Source organism: Dermacentor variabilis, chromosome 4, assembly GCF_050947875.1.
Source record: "Dermacentor variabilis isolate Ectoservices chromosome 4, ASM5094787v1, whole genome shotgun sequence".
In the NCBI taxonomy this organism is placed as follows: Eukaryota; Metazoa; Arthropoda; class Arachnida; order Ixodida; family Ixodidae; genus Dermacentor; species Dermacentor variabilis.
Window position 1 is genome coordinate 86,337,412 of NC_134571.1, and position 25,013 is coordinate 86,362,424.

General features: G+C 46.4%; 1 protein-coding gene across 5 annotated transcripts in view; it reads left to right on the forward strand.

Moving 5' to 3' along the window:
- LOC142579479 (choline/ethanolamine kinase) overlaps positions 1-25,013 on the forward strand; it is a 145,773-nt gene that overhangs the window by 50,672 nt on the left and 70,088 nt on the right. Inside the window, exon 1 of one of the 5 annotated variants that reach the window (XM_075689715.1) lies at positions 13,679-13,728. The exons of 3 other annotated variants lie outside the window; for them this stretch is intronic. In XM_075689715.1, the coding sequence (XP_075545830.1) occupies positions 13,694-13,728 (35 nt within the window). In that variant the 5' untranslated portion in view covers positions 13,679-13,693. Of the gene's footprint in view, positions 1-13,678; positions 13,729-18,662; positions 19,026-25,013 lie in introns of those variants that run through there. One more of the 5 variants, XM_075689710.1, reaches the window with a different exon arrangement.

Sequence of the window (25,013 nt, forward strand, 5' to 3'; positions counted from 1 at the left end):
AAACATTAGGCAACTAAGTAATAACAAAAATTTTGAGAGGGTCTATTCATAAACTTAGGGGGAAATAATAAAATGAAATGTCTCATAGTCGGTACCCTGACAGCGTAACCTTCCGGACGCTTCGATGAACTCGTGCAGAGCAGTAATCATCGATCCATGGCTTGTGCCTAATTGGCAGGCACCAAAGGACAAAATGCTTGTTGTTGTAAGGGCTAAACCCAGATTACCAGCTGGAAATATGAGGAACATTCTGTGGAGGGAGGATAAGCGGCGGCAAGAAAGAAAGAAAAGGTCAATAGTTTCTGGTTCATTACAGAAAGAGCAGAGGTTATATATGAATAAACCAGGTTTGTGAAAATAGAAATTTAGGTGGGGAGCTCTACAACGGAAGCTTAACAACGTCACTTCGCATTGTCGTGAAAGGCATTTGCTCGTGTTCCACTGAAATTTTAGATGTCGAAAATCATCTGCGGGAAGTAGGGAGGATTCATTACAGTTTATAAATAAAAGGCGTTTAAATATAGTTCCTGTTATAAAAGAGAAATCAGGAAGAACATTTAAGACCGGACCATTTAGTGAAGACGATGCGAGCGAGTCAACTGATTCATTTAAAAAGATTCCACTTTGTCCGCGGACCCAGACAAAGCGGACTTCAGACAATTTGTCCGAGGCAACAGTCTAAAATATACTCAGCAGGTGTGACCGATCATTAGAAGTTAAATGTGTACAGAGCGAAAGCGCATATGTAACAATTATTATTTTAGGTTTCTGTGTACCCAATTTTCTGATGGCCAGAATATAGAATAGAGGCCAGAATGGAGGAGATGCTGGCGAAAGGATTGTACAGCCAGTAGCATGGCCTGCCTTCTTTCTTTTATTTATTCTGTTAAAATGGTGCGAAAGGAGGGCATTCTTGTGCCGGTTTGGTGCAGTTTTGGAAGAGGAGAGAGAGCGAAGTATTCGATGGGGGTAGGGAGGGACTAAAATAAATTGCTCTCGTACTCCCGTCAAGGTAATCTAACAATTAATTGCTTTCGTCACAAATTGCCCCTACAAGAGCAAACACGAAGCTTCATAGACACAGGTACTCAGAAAAATGCATTTTAAAATGCGCAAGACTAAGTATAACAAAGCAGACACACTTAATCTCCGGCAAATTTTTTAGCATAGTCTTCCAACGACGAAGTTCGTAATGCGACGTCGATTATGGTGGTATTTTTTTATAGTATATAGGGGACTATATCGCGTCATCAGATTGTTCTACCATCAAGATTTTTTCCCGCCTGTATTCCGAGAATACCCCCGTGGGTTCTGCCTAAACCTGTCGTTACATTGCAGATCCCTGGAATTACTAAAGAGTCATCCGGCCGTTACATATATTGGCCTCAATCAACTTACCCTGTTGCACATCTCTTCAGACTACGGAGATACTGTACACGTGTATAACGATGGCTCTGTCACACCATATGCCTCCACTGCAGCCTTCGACATTCCACATATGTTCAGCGCTCGGCGGCTTAAACTAGACCATGGATCGACATCAACTGCCGCAGAACTTGTTGCTATCCGAGAGGCACTTTGATTTCTCTCCGAGGAGCTTCCTCACGCATGGACGATATTCTGCAATTGCAAGCCAGCTCTTCAAACGATTGAGTGTGTCCTCAGACGGGGCCCGTATTATTTCATGGCTATAGAAATTACAGAGCATCTCGACCACGCAACTAGAAATGGCCACAATGTCACCTTTCAGTAGATAGCTTCACACTGTGGCGGGATAAGAAACGAACAAGCAGACGCTGAAGCGAAAACTGCTTTAGATAAGACTTTTGCAGTACGCATTCCGTTCTCACGAACAAACAAAAACACCCTACTTCGTCGCGTAATACGCAACCGTACGTTGGAACACTGGACCCAACCTGCTCGACGACACAAACAAGTACACAAATGTAACCAAGAAATGAAATTTCGTGTACCTCACAAGCTCAAAAGAAGCCAAACGAGCACGGTGCACCGGATTCGCCTTGGTGTCGCATTGACCAACCGTTATAGACATATGATAGGTGGCAGTGCACAAGCCCAAACTGCAAATGCTGTGAGGTGCAAGAAACACTTGATCATATATTTTGCGAGTGTCCCGCGTACGCGCAAGAACGACAGCAACTGGTCTCTTCCAGTGCAAAGATCCATAAGAGGCCGCTATCAGACGAGTTTCTTTTAGGTCCTTGGCCTAATGCAAACAGCGCAGCTCTGATAACAAGTGCCGCTATAGCTTTACTGCAAGCCACTGGGCTGGACGCGCGGCTTTAGAGATGCTACAACTCTTTGGATTTGTATATACGCATCTTTTCCTTATACCACCGTCATCACCATCATCATCTCATCATCTTCATCATTTCCCTCCCTGTCCCTTTTCCCCAGTGTAGAGCAGCAGGCCAGAGCAAGTTATAGCTCAGGCCGACCTCTCTGACTTTCTTTAAATAAATTTCTCTCTCTCTCTCTCTCTCTCTAGGGAAGAAGCAGTGGAGAGCGAACACACACGACCTCCCCTCCTCTCTTTTACCCTCCGCACACACACAACAGAAGAAAAAGCAGCGAAGAAACAGGCACATAAAGGCAATGAAATGTGTGGGATAGTGGCACAAGTAGCGAAGACAAGTTGGCCAACTCGTGGAGTTCAGCATGATGCAAGCCAATATGCGCAGTAACAATATTGCTCCAGACACTGAAAGAAACTTGAAAGAAATTTCCGGTGACAGCGGGCGCCCGTCAATATAAAGGCCCTTTTCATCAACGAGCTCTTTCTAGAAGTGGCAGCAACGGTGAGGACGGAAGCATTTGCACTTACACAGTGTAATGCACACGATAGTGATTTCCTCCTCCAGTCTATATAGTTTAAGTATACCTCACTCGTACGGACCTTCTGAGTAAGAGCCGTGAAATCACGACCTCGTCTCAGGAAAGCTTCGGGAAGGCGTGAACCGGCGCGGCCGACACTATGATAACACTTTCCCCCTCCTTCTCTTCTTCCTCCTCAGAACCTTCAGGGAAGCAGCACACGGCAAAAGCGACGATAACTCGCCACATAGAGGCGCGCGCGAGGCAATCCCGTCGCGTGGTCGGCCACACACGGAAAACTACCGGGCGTACCCGCGAGTCCGGGTGGGGTGCTCGCATACACTCTGCTCTCGCCCTGCTGCGAGAGATTAGGCATTTCGGGCGAACCGCCGCGCGTGCCCACGAACGTGTTGTTTACTACACAGGAACGAGGTGCCGAGCACACACGATCACGCCGTCGAAGCTTCGATAGGTCGGTTTCCGGTATCGCGATCGAGGTTATCGAACGGTATACGGGATAGGCTACGCAAACAGCGGCCTCGTTTATTGCCAAGATTCCAAAGGTTATTGGTCAGCGCAACTAACGGATACGACCGTGGCACGGGTGAAGCAAGCAAGCAAGCAAGCTCAGGCTTCGTATCAACGAAGTCACGTGTTAAAGGAGCGCCCGCCGAGAGCATGCACGCTGCATACACAACAGCCGAGGAGAGTGACGCCAGTCCACGAACTGTGTGGAATACGCCTCCATGTGGCGTACTGCCCGCACACTCCGAGAATGGAGGCCACGCTCGGTCACCAAAACTTCGCCATTTGCAGTGAAAGAGGCGGCGTGCCTCTCACTTCCTCGCTGGTTTCTTCCGCATGCTTCCGCTTGCAACACAGAACGCAACGCCCGGTCATAGAGTTTCTCACTACATTACCTAGAGGGAAATCTGGCGCTGCTGCGCTGTGGTATGCACATGGTATGCATGGGAATGCCGGTATATTGTGACTTCGGATTGGCATCGTTCTCGTAGAGACAGGACACCTTGAAGAGGCGCTTGGCAAGTACCGTTCCGTCTGTCACAATGATTCATTTTCTACTAAAACAGCGCGTGAAAAGCTGTTTTAGCTTTATTATTACGCGAAAACATGTTTTGTTTAACTATGAGAACTTGTTATTGTGTGTACGACTACATGTTACGTAAGAAGTATCAGCGGGCTGCTAAAGTTGGAGGACAGACGACAAGGTTCGCGCTCGCTTTGAAACAGTTGGTCGTCTATTCTTGCTTTTCTTCGCTTGGTCATGCATTGTGGGTGAGTAAAGATGTAATATGCGTGAATGGAAACATTTTATGAAGGTTTTACTTTGAGAACGCGTTATATGCGTAGCCATATCCACGTTTTAGACGAAGCCTCTTACAACACTAGCCAACAGGAGCCTCGCAGACACATATACCGTCATTCCCATGACGGCACGGTGCCCCCTAGAAACTCCCATAGACGCTGGCGCCAGATTACCCTCTAGGTGTTATAGTGAGAAACTCTATGCGCCCGGTCATGCGTCATGCGCCCTCCCGGCTATCGTATGAACGATGTACATCAAGGTGTGCTCGGGAACTTTCGGAAGTTACCTGTGTATTTTTTGAAATGATAATTCGGAAGCGTTCAAAACGGTTACTACGTTCTGGAGCCTGTGCAGGAGTCCCATTGGCAACGGTTACTCATTTTTGTGTAGTCAGTAACTGTCACTAAAGCTATAGAGTTAAAGTATGCAGATGCTAACGCGTCAGTGGCATAAGTGACAACCAGTTAATAACCGATAGCCAGTAAATAATATACGACCTTTTTTTTTTTCAAAGAGTGTTTCATTGACGACCGGTGGCGATTTAGCGGTAAATGCGAGAGAAATGCGTTAGACTTGCGTCCACATATCCATGATTTAAACCGTGGGCACCACGTAGCGATCATTCGACACACTTTTTACTCTGACACTCCTCATTCTAACGCATTAAAGGCCCAAGCGGAGCAAATACGGGTACAACGTTATAGAAGGAAACCAGAAGACAGGACAAAACGTTGTGAACGACAAAGATGCTATATCAACAGGGAAGTTATTCAAAGAGAGTGAAACACTACATAACGAATACAAGTAGCTGTGAGCGCGATAACGCAATCATTCTTTGAAAGCACAACCCTGCATGAAACGCACCGTAAAAGAGAAGAAACAACTATATATAAAAAAGAGATCCTAATAACTGACGGAGAAACTGGCAAAATACCTCAATAATTAGGCTCTTACGACTACTACCAACCAGTTAACAACAAGACCAAAAGAACTAGAAATATTTTAACCAAGCTCAGGCGTACGCAGCGTATGCTTATACGCGTCCTAAATCGGTGTATGCCGAATGTTCTTCAATGGAAAACTCTATCTGTTATTGCATAAGCAGCCATTTTGTGCCTACGCTACACCAAACATCTATAGTGTGTCTTTGGCCCCCGGTAGAACTTAAAATAGCAAGGCAGCATGTAGATATGCTATATAAATGTATAGAGTGGGCAGGTGAATGGGTGTGCTTCTGCTTCGCGACTGTCATGACCACCATCTCGATTCGGTCATGATAGCTGGCGACAGTGAGACGACAGCAAAAGCACCGGAAAATTGAACCACGATTACTTTTCCTTTGAACTGAGTCTGTACAATTGGCACGCTGAGATACTATTAGTCCTTCTCTATTTGCTTCTCGTTTCTATACTTCCTTCTCCTCTACCCTCAGCGTAGGGTACCAAACCTCATTTTATTCCTTTTCAACATGTATGTTCACCCTTCCTACAAAGTGACAATATCGCCATAGGCATTAAGTTAAGGCGGGCTATAACATCATCTTCGACATCCTCTACGGAATAGCTGACTAGGAATATGAAGCCATAAGTTTTCAGAACATATATTGGACAATCTTAAGGATAATGAGCAGTCTATAAACGTCACAGATAAAAGCATGACATATATATATATATATATATATATATATATATATATATATATATATATATATATATATATATATATATATATATATATATATATATATATATATATATATATATATATACTCACCTACGGGGCAGGGGGCAGAAAGCTGGAGGCTTACGAAAATGGTGCTGCTTAAATTGAGGACGACGCAACGAGCTATGGAAAGAAGAATGATGTGTGTAACGTTAATGGATAAGAGCAGATTTGGTGAGGGAACAAACACGAGTTAATGACATCTTAGTTCAAATCAAGAAATAGAAATGGGGCATGGGCAGGACATGTAATGAGGAGGGAAGATAACCGATGGTTATTAAGGGTTACGGACCGGATTCCAAGGGAAGGGAAGCGTAGCAGGGGGCGGCAGAAAGTTAGGTGGGCGGATGAGATTAAGAAGTTTGCAGGGACGACATGGCCACAAATAGATCATGACCGGGGTTCTTGGAGAAGTATGGGCGTAACCAGGCTGATGATATATATATATATATATATATATATATATATATATATATATATTCTTCTTTTCGTTTGTCAACACATCTTTTATGGACAACCTGTCTACACGCTGCGTCTATTTTAGTAAGGCTGGCCCCACAAATCGCCTCCTGCGGCTCCGCGAGACGAACGGCCGCCGCAGACATTTGCCGACTGTCGAGCTGCAGGCCGAGCTTCCTCGACGGTGCACCCGACCCCCTACGTCTAAGAAACCGGAAGGAGTGTTGTGTGTCCCAAAGGCACGGCTCCCCGGGCCCATCTCTGGCCGCAGTGGCTATACGCTCACGTTTCAGCACCCCTAGGACATGGCGGCGTGATTGATTTCTTTTTCTTTTTTTTGTATATGGGCGCTTCGGGTGGTACGTGACTTATCCCACGTTCCGGCGAGAGTCGCACACGACTCGGATCTTCTGTGGCGGTTTGGCTTCAACAAGAAATTTCACTTACAGAGTTTGTCTAAAGAAAGAAAAAAAGAAGTTTGGACTTTGAGTTTGTATACGGGTGGTTTAGAGAAAGAGAGAAAAAGAAAAGGGAAGGCAGCGGGTTCGACTGTGACTGCATCCGGTTCGCTACCCTACGCTGAAGGATATGACAGAGGCGTCCGATGAAGAAAGTGCCAACAACAAACGATTGACAATGCGCTCGCAAACGCCAGGGAGCGCTTGACGATCGACAATGTTTAATATCCGCAACCATCACTGGGGCTATGCGAGACGCCGTATATAGCGGAAGGCTGCAGATTAGTTGTGACCAACTGGAGTTCTTCAATGCGTGCCCACATCGCGGTACGCGAGCACTTTTGCACCGCGCACCTAACTGAATACGGGCGCCCTGAAACAGAAAGCGAACCCGCTGCCATGAGCGTGCAGCAGCATAACGTCATAGTCACCAGCGGGTGCGCACGGAATCTAAGCTGTTTACCTCACATCCAGAGAGAGATAGAGAGAGAGAGAGAGAGAAAAAAGGAAGGCAGGGATGTTAACCAGTCAAGAGTCCGGTTGGCTATCCTGCGCTGACGGAATTAAGGGAGCAAGGGAATAGAAAGAAGGGAAAGAAAGGTCGCATCCAGAGGGGTTTACAAATTCAAGGCGTCTTCGGAACTCGCGGCATGCATTGCTTTGGCAGTTGGGTTCGCTGATAAAGTCGTGCTTTTTTTTTTATAGCTTTCTTTTATTTTATTTTTTTGCTTTGCAAGCATATGCCAACCGTCTCAACGGCTTTAGCAAGCTTCGAGAGAGTTTTTCGTCCGTCGAAGCTATAGGGTACTAATTGACATATGGGACGTGCCCCGTAGTTTCGGCGGATCAGCAAGTGTTTTTCACGCCGCACTGTAAATAATTCCTATAGGGAAACATCAGCACTCGTTTTATGTCCCCCTGCAGCACGATGGCTAATCTCTATTCTTTCCGTTCTCGCTTTTATTGACGTTGTTCAAATAAGAATGTAGGCAACCTGCACACTACAAAAACATAATCGCCGAGTGCACAAACACGATTAAAGCGGCTGCGCAACAGGGGAGTACTGTTCACAATTCATAATTAGTTTCTTCATGCTATAAATACTGGGAACAACTAGAAAGCATACAGACTGCAGAAAGCATACTTTAAAGAAATAAAGAAGCGACGACCACCTATATATGGTAACGTTAAGAAAGTGCATGCGTGAAACGGTGTTATCGCATTAATGCATCAATAACACACGTGTGTTTATGGTATGGAAGGGGAGGCGTGGAAACAAGTGACACAAGAACTAGAAGGACAACTAGCTCACCGGAGCAATATCCGACATTTCCCAAAGAGGTCGAAGCGCCGGTGTGGTTTGAGTCAGTTGAATAAAGCGACCTCGGAGTGTATATGCTGTGGCAAGATTAATTTTAAGAGCGCATTGTTTTTTTTTCTAATTATGGAAAAGGCCCCGCTTCTATCTGCGCGACTTAGCACAGTACAAGGAGCACCGGAAAATCGAGAAAACAGTGTTTGAAGAACTCAATCTATATGCAGGTGAATTTGAAAAAGTTATTGGCGTCGGGAAAGCGTACGAACGGATGGTAAAGACCATTTTGAACGCGCAATCGAAGCCACTTGCACTTTTACCTTGACGATTGAAGTGTGTGTACGATTGAGTACCATGACAAGCAATTGGTCGCAGACCAACTGAAGAAGCCCTCTCAGAGAACGCGCTTCGATATATGTATAACGCTGCAGGAAAAAAAATGGTTAGCTAAAGATCGCAAAGCTTATAGTTATACACTTGTGCAGACGTTCAAGTAGGTACAAGGCGAAAGCAGCGCATGGAAGCATGCACGTGAAACAAAAGGTGGCAGAGTCGCAGAGCTCGAATAGTGACAAGGCAGAGGTGCATCTGACTAATCGCAGCGGCGGCAAAGGTCAAGGAGCTGAAACAAAGCCCAAGTTCACGGGCTGCTTCCCACGCCGCTGTGTAGTGTGGCATCAGAAGTGTGACTGTCGTCGTCTGTAAGGCAACGAACATCGAAAGATCCGAGTGCGAAGGGCGGCAGCTTGCCGGGCGAGCGTTTCGGAAGGATAACCTGCAGCCGCGACGTCGCGCTTTTACTTCTCGAACGCAAGAATAAGCAAACTGATCCAATCCTAGAGACGCAGGAAGGGAAATTAGCGTTGCGTGAGAGCACTGCTTCACCCGAGATCGTATGCAGCCGGACGGAACAGTCGATCTAACCTTTGCGTTCGGGGCCAACGCAGAGCTCGCGGTGGCTCTACCGACAATGTCCCGCGAATGCGGCCTGTTCGCAGACTTAAAAGAGGCAGTGTACCGGCGTTTTGTGCGTACCATACGACTGCCCATGCACGGGGTTTTAGGAAGGACTGTTCGACGGTCGGCCCGCAGTGGCTGCGGTCAGGAAACACGAAATCATTTCTACGGGTTCTCGTCCACTTAGAGTACATAAAAGCGAGAACAAGACCGGGCGAAAGGTCGAAGAGCATTTCGAGCTAGGCACGACCTATCCGTGGCCCAGTTCCCATATGAGCGCCCGAAGTGTGTGCCCCGATGGAAGACTGCAGCGCCAAGAAGTGCGGCGCCCAGAAGGCGATGGCGACAGTTTCTCCCTGGAAGCTGCGTTCGGTTTGGTGAAGTAAGAGGCAAGGGTGAGAGAAACTTTTGTGTAGCGTCTAATGAGCATATAATAGGTTTCTGCAGTGTTATAAACCTTACGCTGAAAACTCGCTTACCTAACATATCCTGCTTTGTTGTATAACGTTGTGTGACGTTATATAACGTTATAAGCGTTATATAACGCTTCGATTCCGGCGAAGGTAGTAGAAGACACCGAGTGCATGTCTGTTGTTCTATATATATATATATATATATATATATATATATATATATATATATATATATATATATATATATATATATAGAGAGAGAGAGAGAGAGAGAGAGAGAGAGACGTCTGCGGCAGGCATTGACTGCTCCTTGTAGAAAGGCCGTGTCAGTGGTCTTGAACTTAAGCGCAACCGACTTAAGGGAGAAGTCGCAATAAGTCATTAACAACTAAGATGGATATTAGCTAGATTTCTTAAAGGTGGACAACTATATTTTTCCTACCTGACTTTAATTATCGAATCAATCTTCTGACCAATAACTATAGCGTTCCGTAATTGGTAGCACAATCTACCAGCATAGAGCTTGAATCGATAAGTTGGTGGCACTTTCTGCGGCTTCTGTGATGGCGACGATAGCGTGCCGTTGACTGGAAATCTCACTCTGCGACTTAGTTTGCATTCTGTACAATGGGCATGCATGAAGCTAGAATGACGCCAACTATCATTCTGGCTTTATGCAAATAAACTTATCGCTAACACTAAGTAACTATGTTATCCTTGCCCCTGAAGAAACTTAGTTTACGTCTAATAACTCGCTTGTAATGAATAACATGCCATTAGAAAGAGGCAGTAATACAAGATTTCTCGGTGTCCACGTGGACGCAGAGCTTTCAAGGCGCACGTATTGTTACGATGAGGCGAAGAAGAGAACGACGATGGTCCTGAAGACGACGAAAAGTGTGACACTGCCGGGTGGGGCTCTCCTCCGTCTCCGCAAACGTTCGCTCTTTGTAAATATATTGTAAATAGTTTTATACTCGTAACATTATGTTCATGAAAGAACACTTAATATCTTTTCATTCATTCATTCATTCAGAATTTATTTAAGACAACGAAAAGGTTGTCCAGGGTGACGTGGCAAAAGGCATACTTTGCCTGACGAGGCCACGCCACCCGGATGACAGGCGGCACCACAGGCTACAAAAATCAAGAAAGAGCATTACATAATAGAACACACATTCAATATTTTTTACACAATACATAAGACATCCTTACAAAACACAGGCTTTCGGCGGAAAAACAAACAGCATACTTCAAAACACAATTCAACCATAGCAGTATTTACAAAACACACTAGTGATAGGTATACGTTCAGTTTTCACCTTTAAGGTTCATTTATGAGCATTGCTTTAATTAACATTTTGTATTTACGTATAGAGGGAGTGTTGCGTACAGTATCCAGAATAATAGGGTATTGATTAATTAAGTCAGGAATTTGCCATCCTAACCTCTGAAAACCGTAATTAGTGCGTACACGAGGTGTTTCCATACATTGTTTCCTAAGTTCGTATGTGCTAAGTTTAGTGTGATAGGTGGTTTCGAAGGTTATTTTGTCTAGTTTGTACTGGCGTAATATTTCCAGACATAATTTGTATGTGTGCAGTTTACTTATTTCTAGTATTCCATAAGACCTAAACAAGGGCCAGCAGCTGCGCAATAACTGTATTTTCCCAATAGCTCGTAACGCCCGCTTTTGAATTGCAAAGAGGGAATCTCGATTTGTTTGTGTCGTCGTTAACCATACAAGGGAACAGTAGCTTAAACGGGAATGTATTAATGAATAGTATATTTGCCGCTTTATGGACGCCGGGAGATATCTCAATTTGTTTAAAATGCCAACCGCCCGACAAAGATCACTTCGAAGCTGATCAACATGCGAATTCCAAGAGAGATTTTCTTGAAACAGAACACCTAGAAAACGAATTTGCGAGCACTGTTTCAACTGAGTGTTTTCAAAGTTTAAGTTTAGGTTGTCAGGAGCTTTTACACCTTTTGCTCTGAAGAGAATGTATTTGGTCTTACTAGCATTTAATTGCATCTTGTTTAGTTTTAACCATGTACTCAAGCCGGTCAACCAATAGTTAGCCTTTCTTTCGAGCGCGTAGGGGTCAATACCTGAGAAAAAGACATTAGTGTCATCAGCGTACAACAGGAAAATACCTCTTCTTTGTAGGTTACCTTACATTTTCCCGTTGAAGACATTATTCTTTCATACATTCGCACATTACATATGCCATAGGAAATTACGGATTAACCTACCAGACAACGCTGAAACCTCTTAAAGCAGCACAGAACACAGCACTACGTGCTATTCTTTTTATACCAAAAACATGCTTGTGGATTACTAGACATGCAACCCATAAGGCTTTTCTATGCCTGTCAATAACATTAACATATCAAAACCCTAAATATTCACTACGCCCTACCTCAACTGTGCTATTATGCATACTCTGCATAAGGACTAGCTATGAATTACGCTCATTTTTCTTTTATTGCCGCGAAAGTGGAACACTTTACTGTATAGTAGCATCACATCATCCACATCGTTTTATTTATATTAAAGGGACACTAAAGGTTAATAATAAGTCAACGTGGACTGTTGAAATACCATCCCAGAAACCTCGAAACCCTTGTTTCGTGCGAAGAAGAGACTTATTTTAAGAGAAAATGCGTTCTGACGCGTCCGCGTACCTCTAGCGCCGTTCAAATCACCCGCCCTCCGATCGAGGAGTATTGACGTCATGGTCTCATGGTGACGTTGCGCCGTCGGTGAGTAAAACGGCTCCCGCAGACGGCGCTACGGCTTTTCTGCACAAAACGCAAACGCGCGGCCAGAAACAGAGCCAAGACAAAGCCGACAGCAGCGTGAAAGCGGAACTATGGTGGCTAGCGGAAGGGAAAGCGCACCACGATAAGCGGGTTCTTTATTTCATGACGCCAACTTCGACGCTCGTTTCAATGGACGACCCTGACAACGACACATTAGCTCGCGATGCTGCGCTCTAGTTCAGCGATTTAAGCACTGATGAACGTGACCTGCTGTTGAGGGCTCGCGCTGCCGGCGTCGTTGCGTACTACTACGACGACGGCCTGCTTTGAAAGGCACTTCACGCGACTTCAGTAAATCGGCGTTGAACTCGTAATCCTCTGGACGAAAGTGCTGCGAGCACATTACGTGATTTTTCGGCTCTTTTCCAGCGCGCTGTAGCAGAGGTACGGCAGTTAACCTCTTCGAACGGAGAGGTTCACTCGTTGGCACACAGTGATAAGTAACGTTGGATTCACCGCTGCAACTGCCCTTGGCCAAGTTCCGCGGACCGTTCGCGCATCCCACGACATCACATGGACGTGGCATTCTCGCCGCTTGTTCCAAATGCAAGTTTCGCGAGCCAGCAGGACCACCGCAGCACGACGCGATAACAAAACAGCTGAAACCCCCAAGCGCGCCCGGCGCAAAGTCGATCGCGCAGAGTCGAGCGAAAACAAAACCTTTCGATCACCCATACTACTTAGGGTAACGTCAAAATATTTTTTTCTTAGAATTGAATAGAAGTAGACAAGTAGCATTTCCTTCCGTCTTATAATCTAATGAAATGGTCTTTTTAATACGAGTAGTTGAGTACTAGTGACATAAATTACGATGAGGAGTGCTTTCGTCATCGGGCTCGGAATGTCGCTGGGGGGTCTGAAATCGTGTCATGCATTTACCTCAATTTCTCGCTTACTAAAGCTCTGTTCGCGATTATATTGACGCCTTAGACGTTCTAGAGCATTGCTTTATCACTTTAACTTGACTTTCTGGTAACCTTTAGTGACCTTTTAACAGCTTGCTTGCGTTCATCTACTTAACTTACAATAATAACGATGTTAACGAAAAAAAAACAGGAAAAAACGTTTATCACGCATTTGTAACAAATCTCTTGTAATATTTGTTCTTTTTTTGCCTTGTTCAGTTGCATAATCACTTATGTTGAAAAATGGACCCCTGCCAGAACCCTTGAAAAGGTTCCGGTGTCCCACCTGTATAAATATAACATGTCGTTATATGTAACAGAAACAGTAACAATTTATTTATTTATTTATTTATTTATTTATTTATAGATCGATCGATCGACTGGTTGTTTGAAACTTGGCGGGCAGTAGAAAACAATATATCACTTGTAATCATGCCAATCACTGTATATCACCGAGCACAGCAGATATATTCATGAATCAGCACTGCAAGAGACAGACTACAAGTGGGTAATGTATAAATAACAAAAGTTACAAAAAAAACAAAGACGAAATATTCCGCTTTCTTTTCATTTCACCACAACTGTTATCTTCTCGCATCTAACGCAACAAATCGCTTTGTCTCTAAGAGAGCAATCAGACCAGGGCGAAAATAGAATTCTGTGACTTCCAAGTGTGGTACGGCTGCATGCTTGTATCCCATTGCGCTGCTGGTTATATAACAAAAATTGGTGCCAGTAAGAACGCTTAAAAGCGATATACGTAATAATGACAGGCATGTGGCTAACGTTGTCCTTGCCACCGGTTTACCTTGATCTATAGTAAAAGAGCGCACAAAAAGAGCACAGACAAGACTGTACAACACAAGCGCTCACTTGGTTGCCGCGGAACAGCGAATGAGCCTTTTTTCTTTGTTATTTTTTTTTTTCGCGCAAGTAGCATAAGACCTTCCTAAACATAAGCGTTTCTTCCGGCGCGAACGTTCCAAAATTGAACATGACCATTGCGAAACCTTTAAGTGGTTAAACCTTTATACTGGAATTTTTAGAAAAAGGTTTGTTTAGTGAAAAATAATGGGAAAGAAAGAAAATATGTACAAGACAGATTGATCGGTCTTGTGTCTCGTTTCAAAATAGCATCTTCTTCCTTCCGCTCAGCCACTTATATATAGATGCGTATCATTTCTTCTTTCTGGTGTTCTTGCGCTCGACAAAAATTTTTTTTCTAAATATACCGTACCAAAGAAGCCGAAACAGTCACGATGATTACTGGAAGCTAACCACCACTCCGCGCTGGCGCGCGACTAATGAGGTGACGTCACCGTTGCCTGGAAGTGACGTCAGTCAGCGTTCGCTGACCTCAACGAAAACGATCCACCCGCAGTCTATACAGACTGCTTGAGAGCGGCCGCGATCAAGAGCCCGTCGACTGCCCCTGTTGACGCAATATTCTGCGAAGCCGGCCGATGTAATAATCACGTGCTCAGGGAGAAAAGAAATACACCACTAAATGCATATTGAACTGCAGACCCTTCAACTCCGCGCCGTACATGTGCGTTTATAAATACCTGTATAGGTTACAACCGTCGCGAGGGCGTGGAAAGATCGCGGTGTGGCGAGTTCTGTTGCCGTTACAGTGGCTGCATGTGGCGCTCTGCGTCGGTTTGGAAAGAGCAGTGTCCAAGGACGAACTGGCGGGAATGACGTATGCGTCAGCTGGAATTTAGCGCAGGCCCTATTCGCTATGCAGCTCAGTTTAGAACCTGGTTCAATTGCAACTGGTGGTGAAAGACTACGTGTACTCGTCACCGTGCTTCCAATGATCCGCGCATTGCCTGTGTAGCGGGTGTGCCCAAATGCAAAATCTGCAGCAGTGCAGGCTTAGCAACTTCTCTCTCTCTCTCTCTCTCTCCGTTCTTTTTTTCTTCCTTCTGTTTTTCCATGACATTCGCTTGTACAAAAAAATACGCGCAATTGAAAACAGAGAGATCTTTCGTCGTATGCTTTGACTTCAGCAATTTTATTTTCGGTAAAGGCTAACTAACGGCTTCGCACTGCTCGTCGTTGATGAAGCACTGATGGACTGGTGAGTATCGGACATAGCGTCGACGCAGTGTCTGCGTGCATGCTGTGTTAACAGAGCGAGAGCGAAAGTAAATGCAGCACGCGTTCTTACAGTTATCTATAATGTCGACGCCCGACGCCCAGCAAGAGCAAGACGAAGTGGCATGCTGTCGCGTGACGGGGCAGGCAGTTTAGCTTTCATGAATCTTACGTTTTCCTTAAAAAAACATTAGGCTCTCAGAAATTAGGCCATTTCAATATTATTTGTACAATTTTCACCTTGCCCTGCGTTACTTTCGCTTTGGAGCTACAGTTCCCATCGTGCCTTTAACCGCCGGCTTCTTGGCCACTCACCCGTAGTGAGGAAACGCAATCAATCAATCGATCGATCCTTTATAGCATACGTCTCCAGCAGAAGGTGTGAGAATCTGAGGACATCATGAAAACGTAGCGCGGCAACATTCGGGACATTCCTGTTGGCCTCGGGACGAATCACTCACTTCCTGAGGGCACCGAGAGGGTGACGTAAGACAGGTGCAGGAGACTGGACTTGTTCGGCTTCGGGTCGGTTCATGTGTTATTCCGCCCTACTTAGGGGCGCTATAACGTAAAACTGTTCCAAACTCTTCTATTCCAATTCTGCAATCAGCCCTACGCCATTGGTTAAACACTTTTTTGGAACCCTCCCCCCCGCCCCCCACTTCGCCTGGCTGTCACGGGACGTCACGCAAACCGCGATAACTCCCCATCTGATTTGCCTTGTGCACACTGATTATGCATGATTTGACCTAACAAAAGCAAGAAGGTTATTTCTGATTCGACGCCTTTTCGCCATTAGCCCTCGGTTATTGGTCAAAAGCTTTCGGGCTGCACCCACTTCACCTGCCTGTCACGCGACGTCACAAAACCGCAAGAACTCACCGCATCAAAGCGACGTGTGCGCGTTAAAGATGCATTACTATGCCGAACAAAACTGAGTTTTCTTCTGAATAGCCGAAGGCTGCCCCGTTCCGAAAGGAATAAAAGATGGCAGCCGCCGATCGCCCAGGCACTGACTACTGGCACCTGCCGGAAAGCATGGGTTTATTTGTGTATAATAAAGCTTCTTGCGTGGCAGCGTAACGTTTTCGAGCGCTTTCGGCACGTTTACGACCTCGTTCTGCCTAAAGCCCCTCCATAAACGTTTCCGCCGACCAGGCTAAGTACCGCCAACTTGCCCTCCTCCTCCGTGCCCCTCTCCCACTCACCCCCTTAGCTTCCGGCGCCAAGCGGAACTTACGTAGCTGCAGCTTCCTGTTCCGAGCGGAAGTGACGTCTTGTTTTTTAGCGTTGTTTACTTTCGCGTCGCTGGAGAGGCTTTAATTGCACCAGCTGCAGTTGAAACTGTTAATGCAATTCCATTCAAGAACCACCGCCTATTGTAACCAGCGATCTGCTCGTGTTCGCTGCTTCGCGTCAACCTGCGACCGGTTGTGGCACGAGCGACAACGTACAGTGGAATGTGGTGCCTGGGCGCTTGCAGACCACTTCCGTTTTTCGTGCATTTGGAAAACAGTGACCGCCAACTACTACTACAGCGGAATACAACAGCTTGTCCCCTTTGCATTCTTCTTATGGCGACTGCCACAGCTCAACCAAGCACGCGCGGGCGTCTCACCATCGTCTAACAGCAGTCAAAGCGGAAATTCCCGCAGCGCAACTCCAGGAAGCGGAAACGCCGGAACCGGAAATTTTTAAACCGGAAATGCCGGAACCGGATTTGGTGTGAGGAGAAAAGGCGGCGCACAACAAAGGTTGGCGCTACTTAAGAAAGCGGCGGTGGCGTGTGGATGCAGGGGCTTTAGTTCTGCCAACTCTTCTTTGCTGAGTAACCATTTTAGCGTCATTCTTAAGCTTCCGTTGCATGCCGCCGTGATTTTAGATCAGCCACCGCAAGCTAAGCAACGGAAAGCGGACCAATCGCAGCCGCCGGCACCACCCTCTTGACCCGGTTACCGATTTTCACTGCAGTGACTCGGTACCATCAAATCCCTCTGCACCTGAGCGTGCTCCTCGCCTCTTGTGAGCCAATTAGATAAGACAAGCCGCTCAGCATAGGCAATGTTACTTGTTTTTCAAGCAAACAAAAGTGACCTCCTATGAACGAGGGCAGCGTTTGATTGGTCTGTTCAGACAACCCTTCGGGTGACCGCCCGATGCTTGCGTCGACGGTTACGCAAATTTGACGTCAGGAGATTGGAATAAAAGCATTTTGGACCAGTTTTACTTTATAGAGCCTATAGGCTACTACTCTCGTCCCGCGATGGTGCTCGCTCAGCAACTGCTTTTCGACGTGAGGTAAGCCGAACGTCCATTCCTCGATCGTTGCACGGACGTGCCACTCCTCCGCTTCAGTGCGAGCGAGAGTTTGTTGCCGGCGCTGCCTCTAACATGCTCCGTTGCTTTCCCTGTTTTTCCCGAACCTGCCGCGGTTGCGATTCGAGCACTGCACTACGGCGGGTGGACGGAACCACTGTGCAGTGCTAGAATGAGAAGGTTGCGTTCCAGTCCTATCACTATGCGGAAGCAGGTCTTTTATCCTTGCTTTCCAAATAGCCATTGCGGAATACGTCATAAATAACAGAAAAGAACGGGAAGATAAACACGGAAGCTCGCACCTACTATTAATCGCTCTAAACGCACCACTGTATATGACGGTTCCAAATTACCCGACTTCCTTTTGCCGTCACCTGGCCTCTATACGGGATACCGGCTAAGTTAAAGGCGGGATTTGAAGGTTGGAGGGTGCGATAACTGCCGCCCTTGTTTCCGTTGCGCGAAAGTTTGTGGCTGATGGCGCGGCGAAAACGGAAGGACACCTTCGAGTTCATATGCCTTCGTCGACATCTCTTTTCTTCTAACCCTAGCGTACTCTGACAGCGGGTGCTTTCCACCGACCTTGTTGTAGATGACCTGACCAGCGAAAACGCAGAGCCGTCGTTTCGAAGTATCGACTACCTCGATAACACGATAAAGTCGCCGCGGTCACCACACCGACGCTCGTTTTGCCGACGCTCAGTTACTAGACACGTATGTACTACGTACATACGTTTCGACGACCCGCACGTGCTCAAAGCAACGCACGTATGTACGCAAAGCGATTCGGCGAGGTGTGTGTGGCTTCCCTCGATCGTCGCACCCTACACGCGAGTGCCAAGCGTCCTACTGTCAGCACGCGCACACCCTGCCTGAGCGACGCAGCCGTCCCACGGCCTCACGGGCACGAGACACCGAGTGGAGAGACTGACAGACGGTCTCGGGAGGGAAGCACAGAGCGACGGCCGGGGGGAGAACGCGCAACGCCCCGCTTATCGTCTTCGGCCGCGGCGAATGCGGCCACACAAAAGAGGAGCGCGCGCGGCATTCTGACCGGCACCTCGCCAGAAGTAGGCGGGCCGCTATCACCGCGTCGACGAGACAGCTGCGCCTGGGAAGACGGAGGAAACACGCCCGGTGGACGCGTTGGCGCGATCTGACAGTGTACACACACGAACGTGCGAGATTATCGCCCGCGCGCTGCACCACCATGCAGCACCGACAGCGTGGCACGCCGTCACCGAGCCAAACGACTGCGACGACGAGCGGCAGCGACATGCGTTCTCTCGGGTGCAGCAGTTTCGCCAAGGACTTGTTCAGGCGCGTCAAGGCCCGTCTGGCGAGGCGACTGACACCGCACTGTCGGCAGCGGCGCGTCGGCGAGCGCAGGTGAGTGAACTGCGCCGTCCAGTAAGGAAGCGGGCATGCGACGCTCGCAGTCTGCCAACGTCTGCCAACTATACGCGCCCGCAAATGAGCCAATCAGTCCGAAAGAATTTCCTTATCGCGCGGTGAAGGAAATGACCCACAACCTTTGACCTGCCATACAGTTCGTGTCTTCGTTGCCACCGTGTCGCAGCGCATGGCCGATCGTACAGCGGCAAACCCCAACGAACCCGAAGCGTGGACTGCCAGTGCGTGCGCATGTTTGGGCAGTCATCGTGTCAGAGTGACAAACACCGCGCCACTTTTTCGACGCGAACCCTGCAAGTCAAGTAAGTCGCGACGCCGAAAGCACCGGACTTGCTAGAACGCTCGCGTCGTCTGGTCTCGATTCTCCGCGCGCCTCGCTGTGTGCGTGTGCGCGTCGACGCAGCGACACCCCCGCGCATGCATGCGTTAATGCGCCGTGTAGAGCAGCGTGCTGAAATGCCGAAATCCGTTCGCGGTGCTTCTGAGCGACTTGTGTTCAGCGTCCACAATCCAAGATGGGAACGGTTCGCTGATCGAGTTAGTGCGTGCGAATTTGGAACAACGCCTATAGCTGTCGCCTGTCAGTTATCTTCAACGCTGCGTCATGTGCCTTCTCAAAGTGTACGTTTTGCGGATACGACAAAAGTCAGAATAGATTAAATTATTGTCATATACGTGTGTGTTCGTCAACTTGTCTACAATTCCGATTACTGCTATGATAGTTAGCTCTAGGAAGATGTAATTGAGATAACGGAAAATATCCGAACCCATGAGGATATGAACCCATATGGACAAAAATAAGATTTACACAATGGAAGATTTACGTGTATCAAGCTAAAATAAGCCGCAGAACAAGGTTCACTGCGTAGTAGTATCATTTCGACAAAACAAAGAAATACCGGCGATTTGATCTGCTGCTGAGCTGTTGATAGAGCAACCTGTCGAGTTATGGGGGTTAATGTTCCGGCATAACTCAATGAACTCCAGCATGCCAGAACACGCAAGGCACACCATTTATTGCGAAGTAGTTGTGACCCTAAGCTGACAGGAAGTGTCTGTATAGCAGATTTCATTTCACGTTCTCTCTTTCCTTTGTTTTTTTCTTTTCGGAAACGCCGATGTCTGTTGTCAAGCTCGTTTGAAGGCCTGCCAAGTTGCGGAAGGCAATTTTGCGCCGAAATTGACGTGGCTTCTATTTCCACCTCTTTGTTATTCCGTAACTTACTTTAAAATTGCTTGCCATGCTCTATTTGTAGAGATTTGGGAGAACTGAAGACCTCGAAAAACAAAAGTTAAGTTAAAGAAAAAATCGTACAGTACGCGTTCTTGACAATGGCCGTATCATGGTTAAAAAAAAGAAAGAAAGAAGAAAGCAACCTTTAGTGGAGTTTCGTGAACCTAAATTTGTGATGATGTCATGCGCATTTATTCGACAAAACGAAGTGCTTATTCGGGTATCTATAGCCTAATTCGAAGGCACGTCTTAATAACCATGAATATCTATTGTAAAGGGGTCATTGCATAGATCGCGGACACTGTTGTCAAAATTCAAGAAGGAAGACCGAAATTATGTGCCTCTGTAATAAGGTGGTTCGAAGGCTACAGCGATTAAGGTAATTAATGGTCGATTGTTGCAAACGAAACGGAGATCGGTAAGAAGAGAAGGCAGTATCGAAATAGAGGAAAACTTGAGGGAGGAGAGCGCAATATTTTTAAGACGGGGGGGGGGGGGGGGGAAGCTTATTGAGAACAGCAACGCCATGTCAAGATTAGACATAGCTAATTAACGTAATTGCTAAGGGCGTGCGAATATCCGAAGTTTTGAATACGAATCGAAATGTCATGAATGGATTCGCATTCGATTCGAGAATTAACTAAAAGTTTAGTAAATCAATGAACGGGGCTAGTTGGTGGACGTTCGTGATTATATTGCGCTTAGTGTTACAACACTGACGAACAAAAGGGACAAGACGCGGACGTACTTGTTCTACGTACGTCCGTGTCTTGTCCCTTATGTTCATCATTGTAACACTAAGCGCAATATAATCATGAATCAATAACTAAAAGCTGTCGAATAGTCGTTTCGTTCGGTGCGGCTCCCACCGGAGGCAAGTTGTTTTTTCGTCCACTTTCATTTTCTCTTTACCTTATCATTTCTACAGTACAATTAAAACAACAAATGATTTCCCCTGGGCATCTTCCTGGTTTTATTACCTGCTGGGTTCACATGGTTGTGACTTACAAAAATCAGGCCCCTCTGTCCTCCTTCTTCTTGTTCATAACAAAGTTCTGTATAGTCTACAGGTAGAAACAATAAGGCTGACAGAGTTGTTTGTGATTGATTTTGGCCCAGGGAAATCGCGGTTGTTCCTCAGACGACTAAGTTCCTGAGCAAATACACGGAAAAGGTCACGTGTGCACAATAGTTACCAGCCATTGAGTAAGCATGTCTCGCTTTAGGTAGCCCTACGCATTCGCTGTATGTACTTGGGCAGAACAATTTATTATTTGGCGAATCTCATCATGTTTGGATTTCTTCGAAACTATGCGCAGTGCTGCAATATTTCCCTGAACTCATTCAACGAGCAGTACACTTTATTCTGCGCACATCTGGGACGTTCTGCTTCTTTATTTATTTCATTGCCATCATTGCTATCAGGTACGATCGTGCTTTCTTTACTTTATCATCTACAGCTTCTCAGTTGACCCTAAATCCATTTCTTAACACAATCGCAGGTGTAAAACAACACAGAAAAGCCTCTTGTTACCGAACAGACTCCACGGAACATTTCATTTCACTTTTTTTGGAATTGGAAACATTTTATATTAGATTCAATATTCGAAGGTCGTTTTTCTCTGCAATAATTATTTTTGATTCGATTAAAAAAATTTCGCAGCTCGAACACACCTGAAATGAAACATAACATAATCACCCAAGAATCTTAACACAATAATAAATTGGCTAATTGAAAGTCAGCATTCACTTTGAAGAAAACGCTAATATCATGCGTCACCCCACTCTTATGCGTCTCGTCAACTGCATGTACGCAGTTCGCTGAAGACACCTGCTCGTTCCTGCTTTCTCATTTTTTTTCTCTCACGACCCTTTCCTGTGTTCTTCCATTCTCTTCCATATCGAAATCAGCTTGGCACGCTGTCTATCTTTCTCACTATCTCCCTCCTTATCATTCCGCCTTCCCTTTCTGCAGTGATACACCTTGAAGTAGGAAACATTCTCTCTTCGCCGTCGGCGTCGAGTCCCTTTATCGAAGAACGAGGAGTTTGCCGGTCTCTGGTGCTTCATGTAAACAAACACCGGGACACGTTATTGCGCCCCGTCACATGATAGCTACATTTGCAAATCGAGTGTTTTATTCCCCCCCCCCCCTCCTCTATAGATGGTCTTATGTGCATCGAACACAGCTAAAGTAAAGCGGTTCCTATGGCATGCTTGAGCATTAATATGCAGAAGACTAAAGTAATAATCGACAGCCTGGCAAGGAAAAATGAGTTTTTGATTGGTAGTCAGTCTCTTGAAGCTGTGAAGGGGCAGGTTTACCTAAGCTACTAAGCATTCGGGAAGGGGTACGGGAGTAAATGGAGAGAGAGAGAGATAGATATATAGATAGATAGATAGATAGATAGATAGATAGATAGATAGATAGATAGATAGATAGATAGATAGAGAGAGAGAGAGAGAGAGAGAGAGAGAGAGAGAGAGAGAGAGAGAGAGAGAGAGAGATGTTGATGACGAGGACGACACTGGCGGTATGGATGGTTGGAAACAACTTTACTAAAAATCCTGCTAAGTTTGACGACCCGGGCTCAGGTCTCCCATGAGGGGTCTTCGGGGCCTTGCCTCGTCGTCGCCTCTCGGGGCTGCTGGACTGCCCACTCTTGTGTGTTGAGGTTGGAGTAGCGCGGTATGAATGACCATGAAGAGCGAAGCCTCAAGTCGAGACCGTACTCGTGCACAAATTTGTCGAGTCTTTAGAACATCTCGCACACGACGCGAGTCCGGCCAAGGTCCCTAGAGGACCTTTCCGGACAAAAAACTAATTTTGAAGCTTCGCAAATACTCTGCCAGTTGCTGTCTTTGCACAGCACACCATGGGCAGATGCACAGAACGTGTTATATGTTGTCTCATGTATATGATGTATATAGCGCACACACCTTAATTTAATATATATATATATATATATATATATATATATATATATATATATATATATATATATATATATATATATATATATATATATATATATATTCTGTGGAACGAACTGCTACGATCTACGATTTCCTCCGCCGCCATTGATGTAGTTTTGGACACAATAACAAGATGGAAACGCTTGCTGACAGAGAGTTAAATGCAGTAACGAAGGGAGGGTTTCTTCGCCTAGGCGCGGTCGCGTTGTGTATGCGCCGTGTTTGGGTTGCACTTACGCCTGCTATGCACGACCTCTTACTGTCCCCAACATTACTGCACCAAATTACCGTTCTTCGTGTTCACTCTGCAACAGCACTACCGAAAATTTGAATGTGGCGCAATTGCTTTGGATTTACCCTGTATTTACCCGTCTTCGCCACCTCTGTGCAACATGCTACAGCTTCGTGCATGGCGCCCTCTCGAACACTGGGCTCACGGACGTTTCGGCCGTTGTCTATCAGGCTTCCTGCACGAAATAAACGTATTTGTGAATACTTTAAGCACACTTTTCTTCGCTGTGCCTAAATGCCGGCTTCCGAACTAAAATAAAAATAGAGCGAAAGACTGCCGCGATGGAAGTAGTTGGCGACGGCAGCCCCGTCACCGAAATATGGAGACTAACAGAGAAGCTTGACCCGCCACGGTTACTCAGTGGCTATGACGTTGGCCTGCAGATCACGAGGTCACGAGTTCGATCCCCTGCCGCGGCGGCTAAACTGCGATGGGGGTACTGTGGAAAAAACCCTCGCCCATGCACCGTGCTTTGAGTGTATGCTCGTTTAAGAATCTGAGGTGGCCAAATGAATCCGGAATCATCCACCATATACCGCGCCCGTCATAAGCAATAACTTGCTGCGCCCCCAGTTTCGGGACACATTAAACACCGAAGTTTAGCAAGGTAACTTGAGAAGAAGGTATGGAACGCGCAACGATCGACGGAACAGAAAAAAAAAAAAAAAACAGGCATCGAAGACGGCAGGAAGCACGGATTACAGACCGAGTCGGCGCGAAATGGAGCTGGACAGGTGATTTATTGCGTAGGGAAGACAACCGGTACGGCAGTTAGGGTGACAGAATGGGTGCCAAGTGAAGGGAGACGCATTCGAGGGTGGCAGAGCATTTTGGTTGCTTGATAAGATTAAGAAATTTGCAGGCGCAGGACGGAGCTGGCGGACGCGTGCCGTGAGGAGTTGGCGAACGCTGCAGGGAGAGGCCTTCGTCTTGCAATGGACTCAAATATATAGGCTGATGTCGAATATCGTGGATGCGGGCGCACATCGTAGATGTATGAAAACATTATATCACAAACGTCAAACCTCCAGTTTTAATGTACTACACGCAATTAGCGATGCGCGTAATCGTCCGCGTGACTTTATTTTTTTCTTTTTTCGTTGGGTCTGGTTATTAATCGCATTCCTTATTAGCGCTGCTCGAAAGCTACGCGGCATTCCATTCGATTCACTTCTGGCACTATTCCGCATTCGAGTCGGCTTTAAAGAAATACGCTGGGCCGTAACTTAGCGTCGCTTACGCTCTAAGTACGCTGTACCGCGCGCTTAGAATGTGGTGATGTAACGATTGTGACGCCTCGACACCTGTGCGCGCGTGCGCTTCACGGGCGCGACCTTGCTCACTCTCTCATTTATCGAAGTGACGTTTCTCGCATTTCTTACGAACTAGCGATTTCATGCACGCTCTGACGCACTCGCGTACGCTCATAAAACACCTCGAGGTCTGTGTTGTATAGGCACCT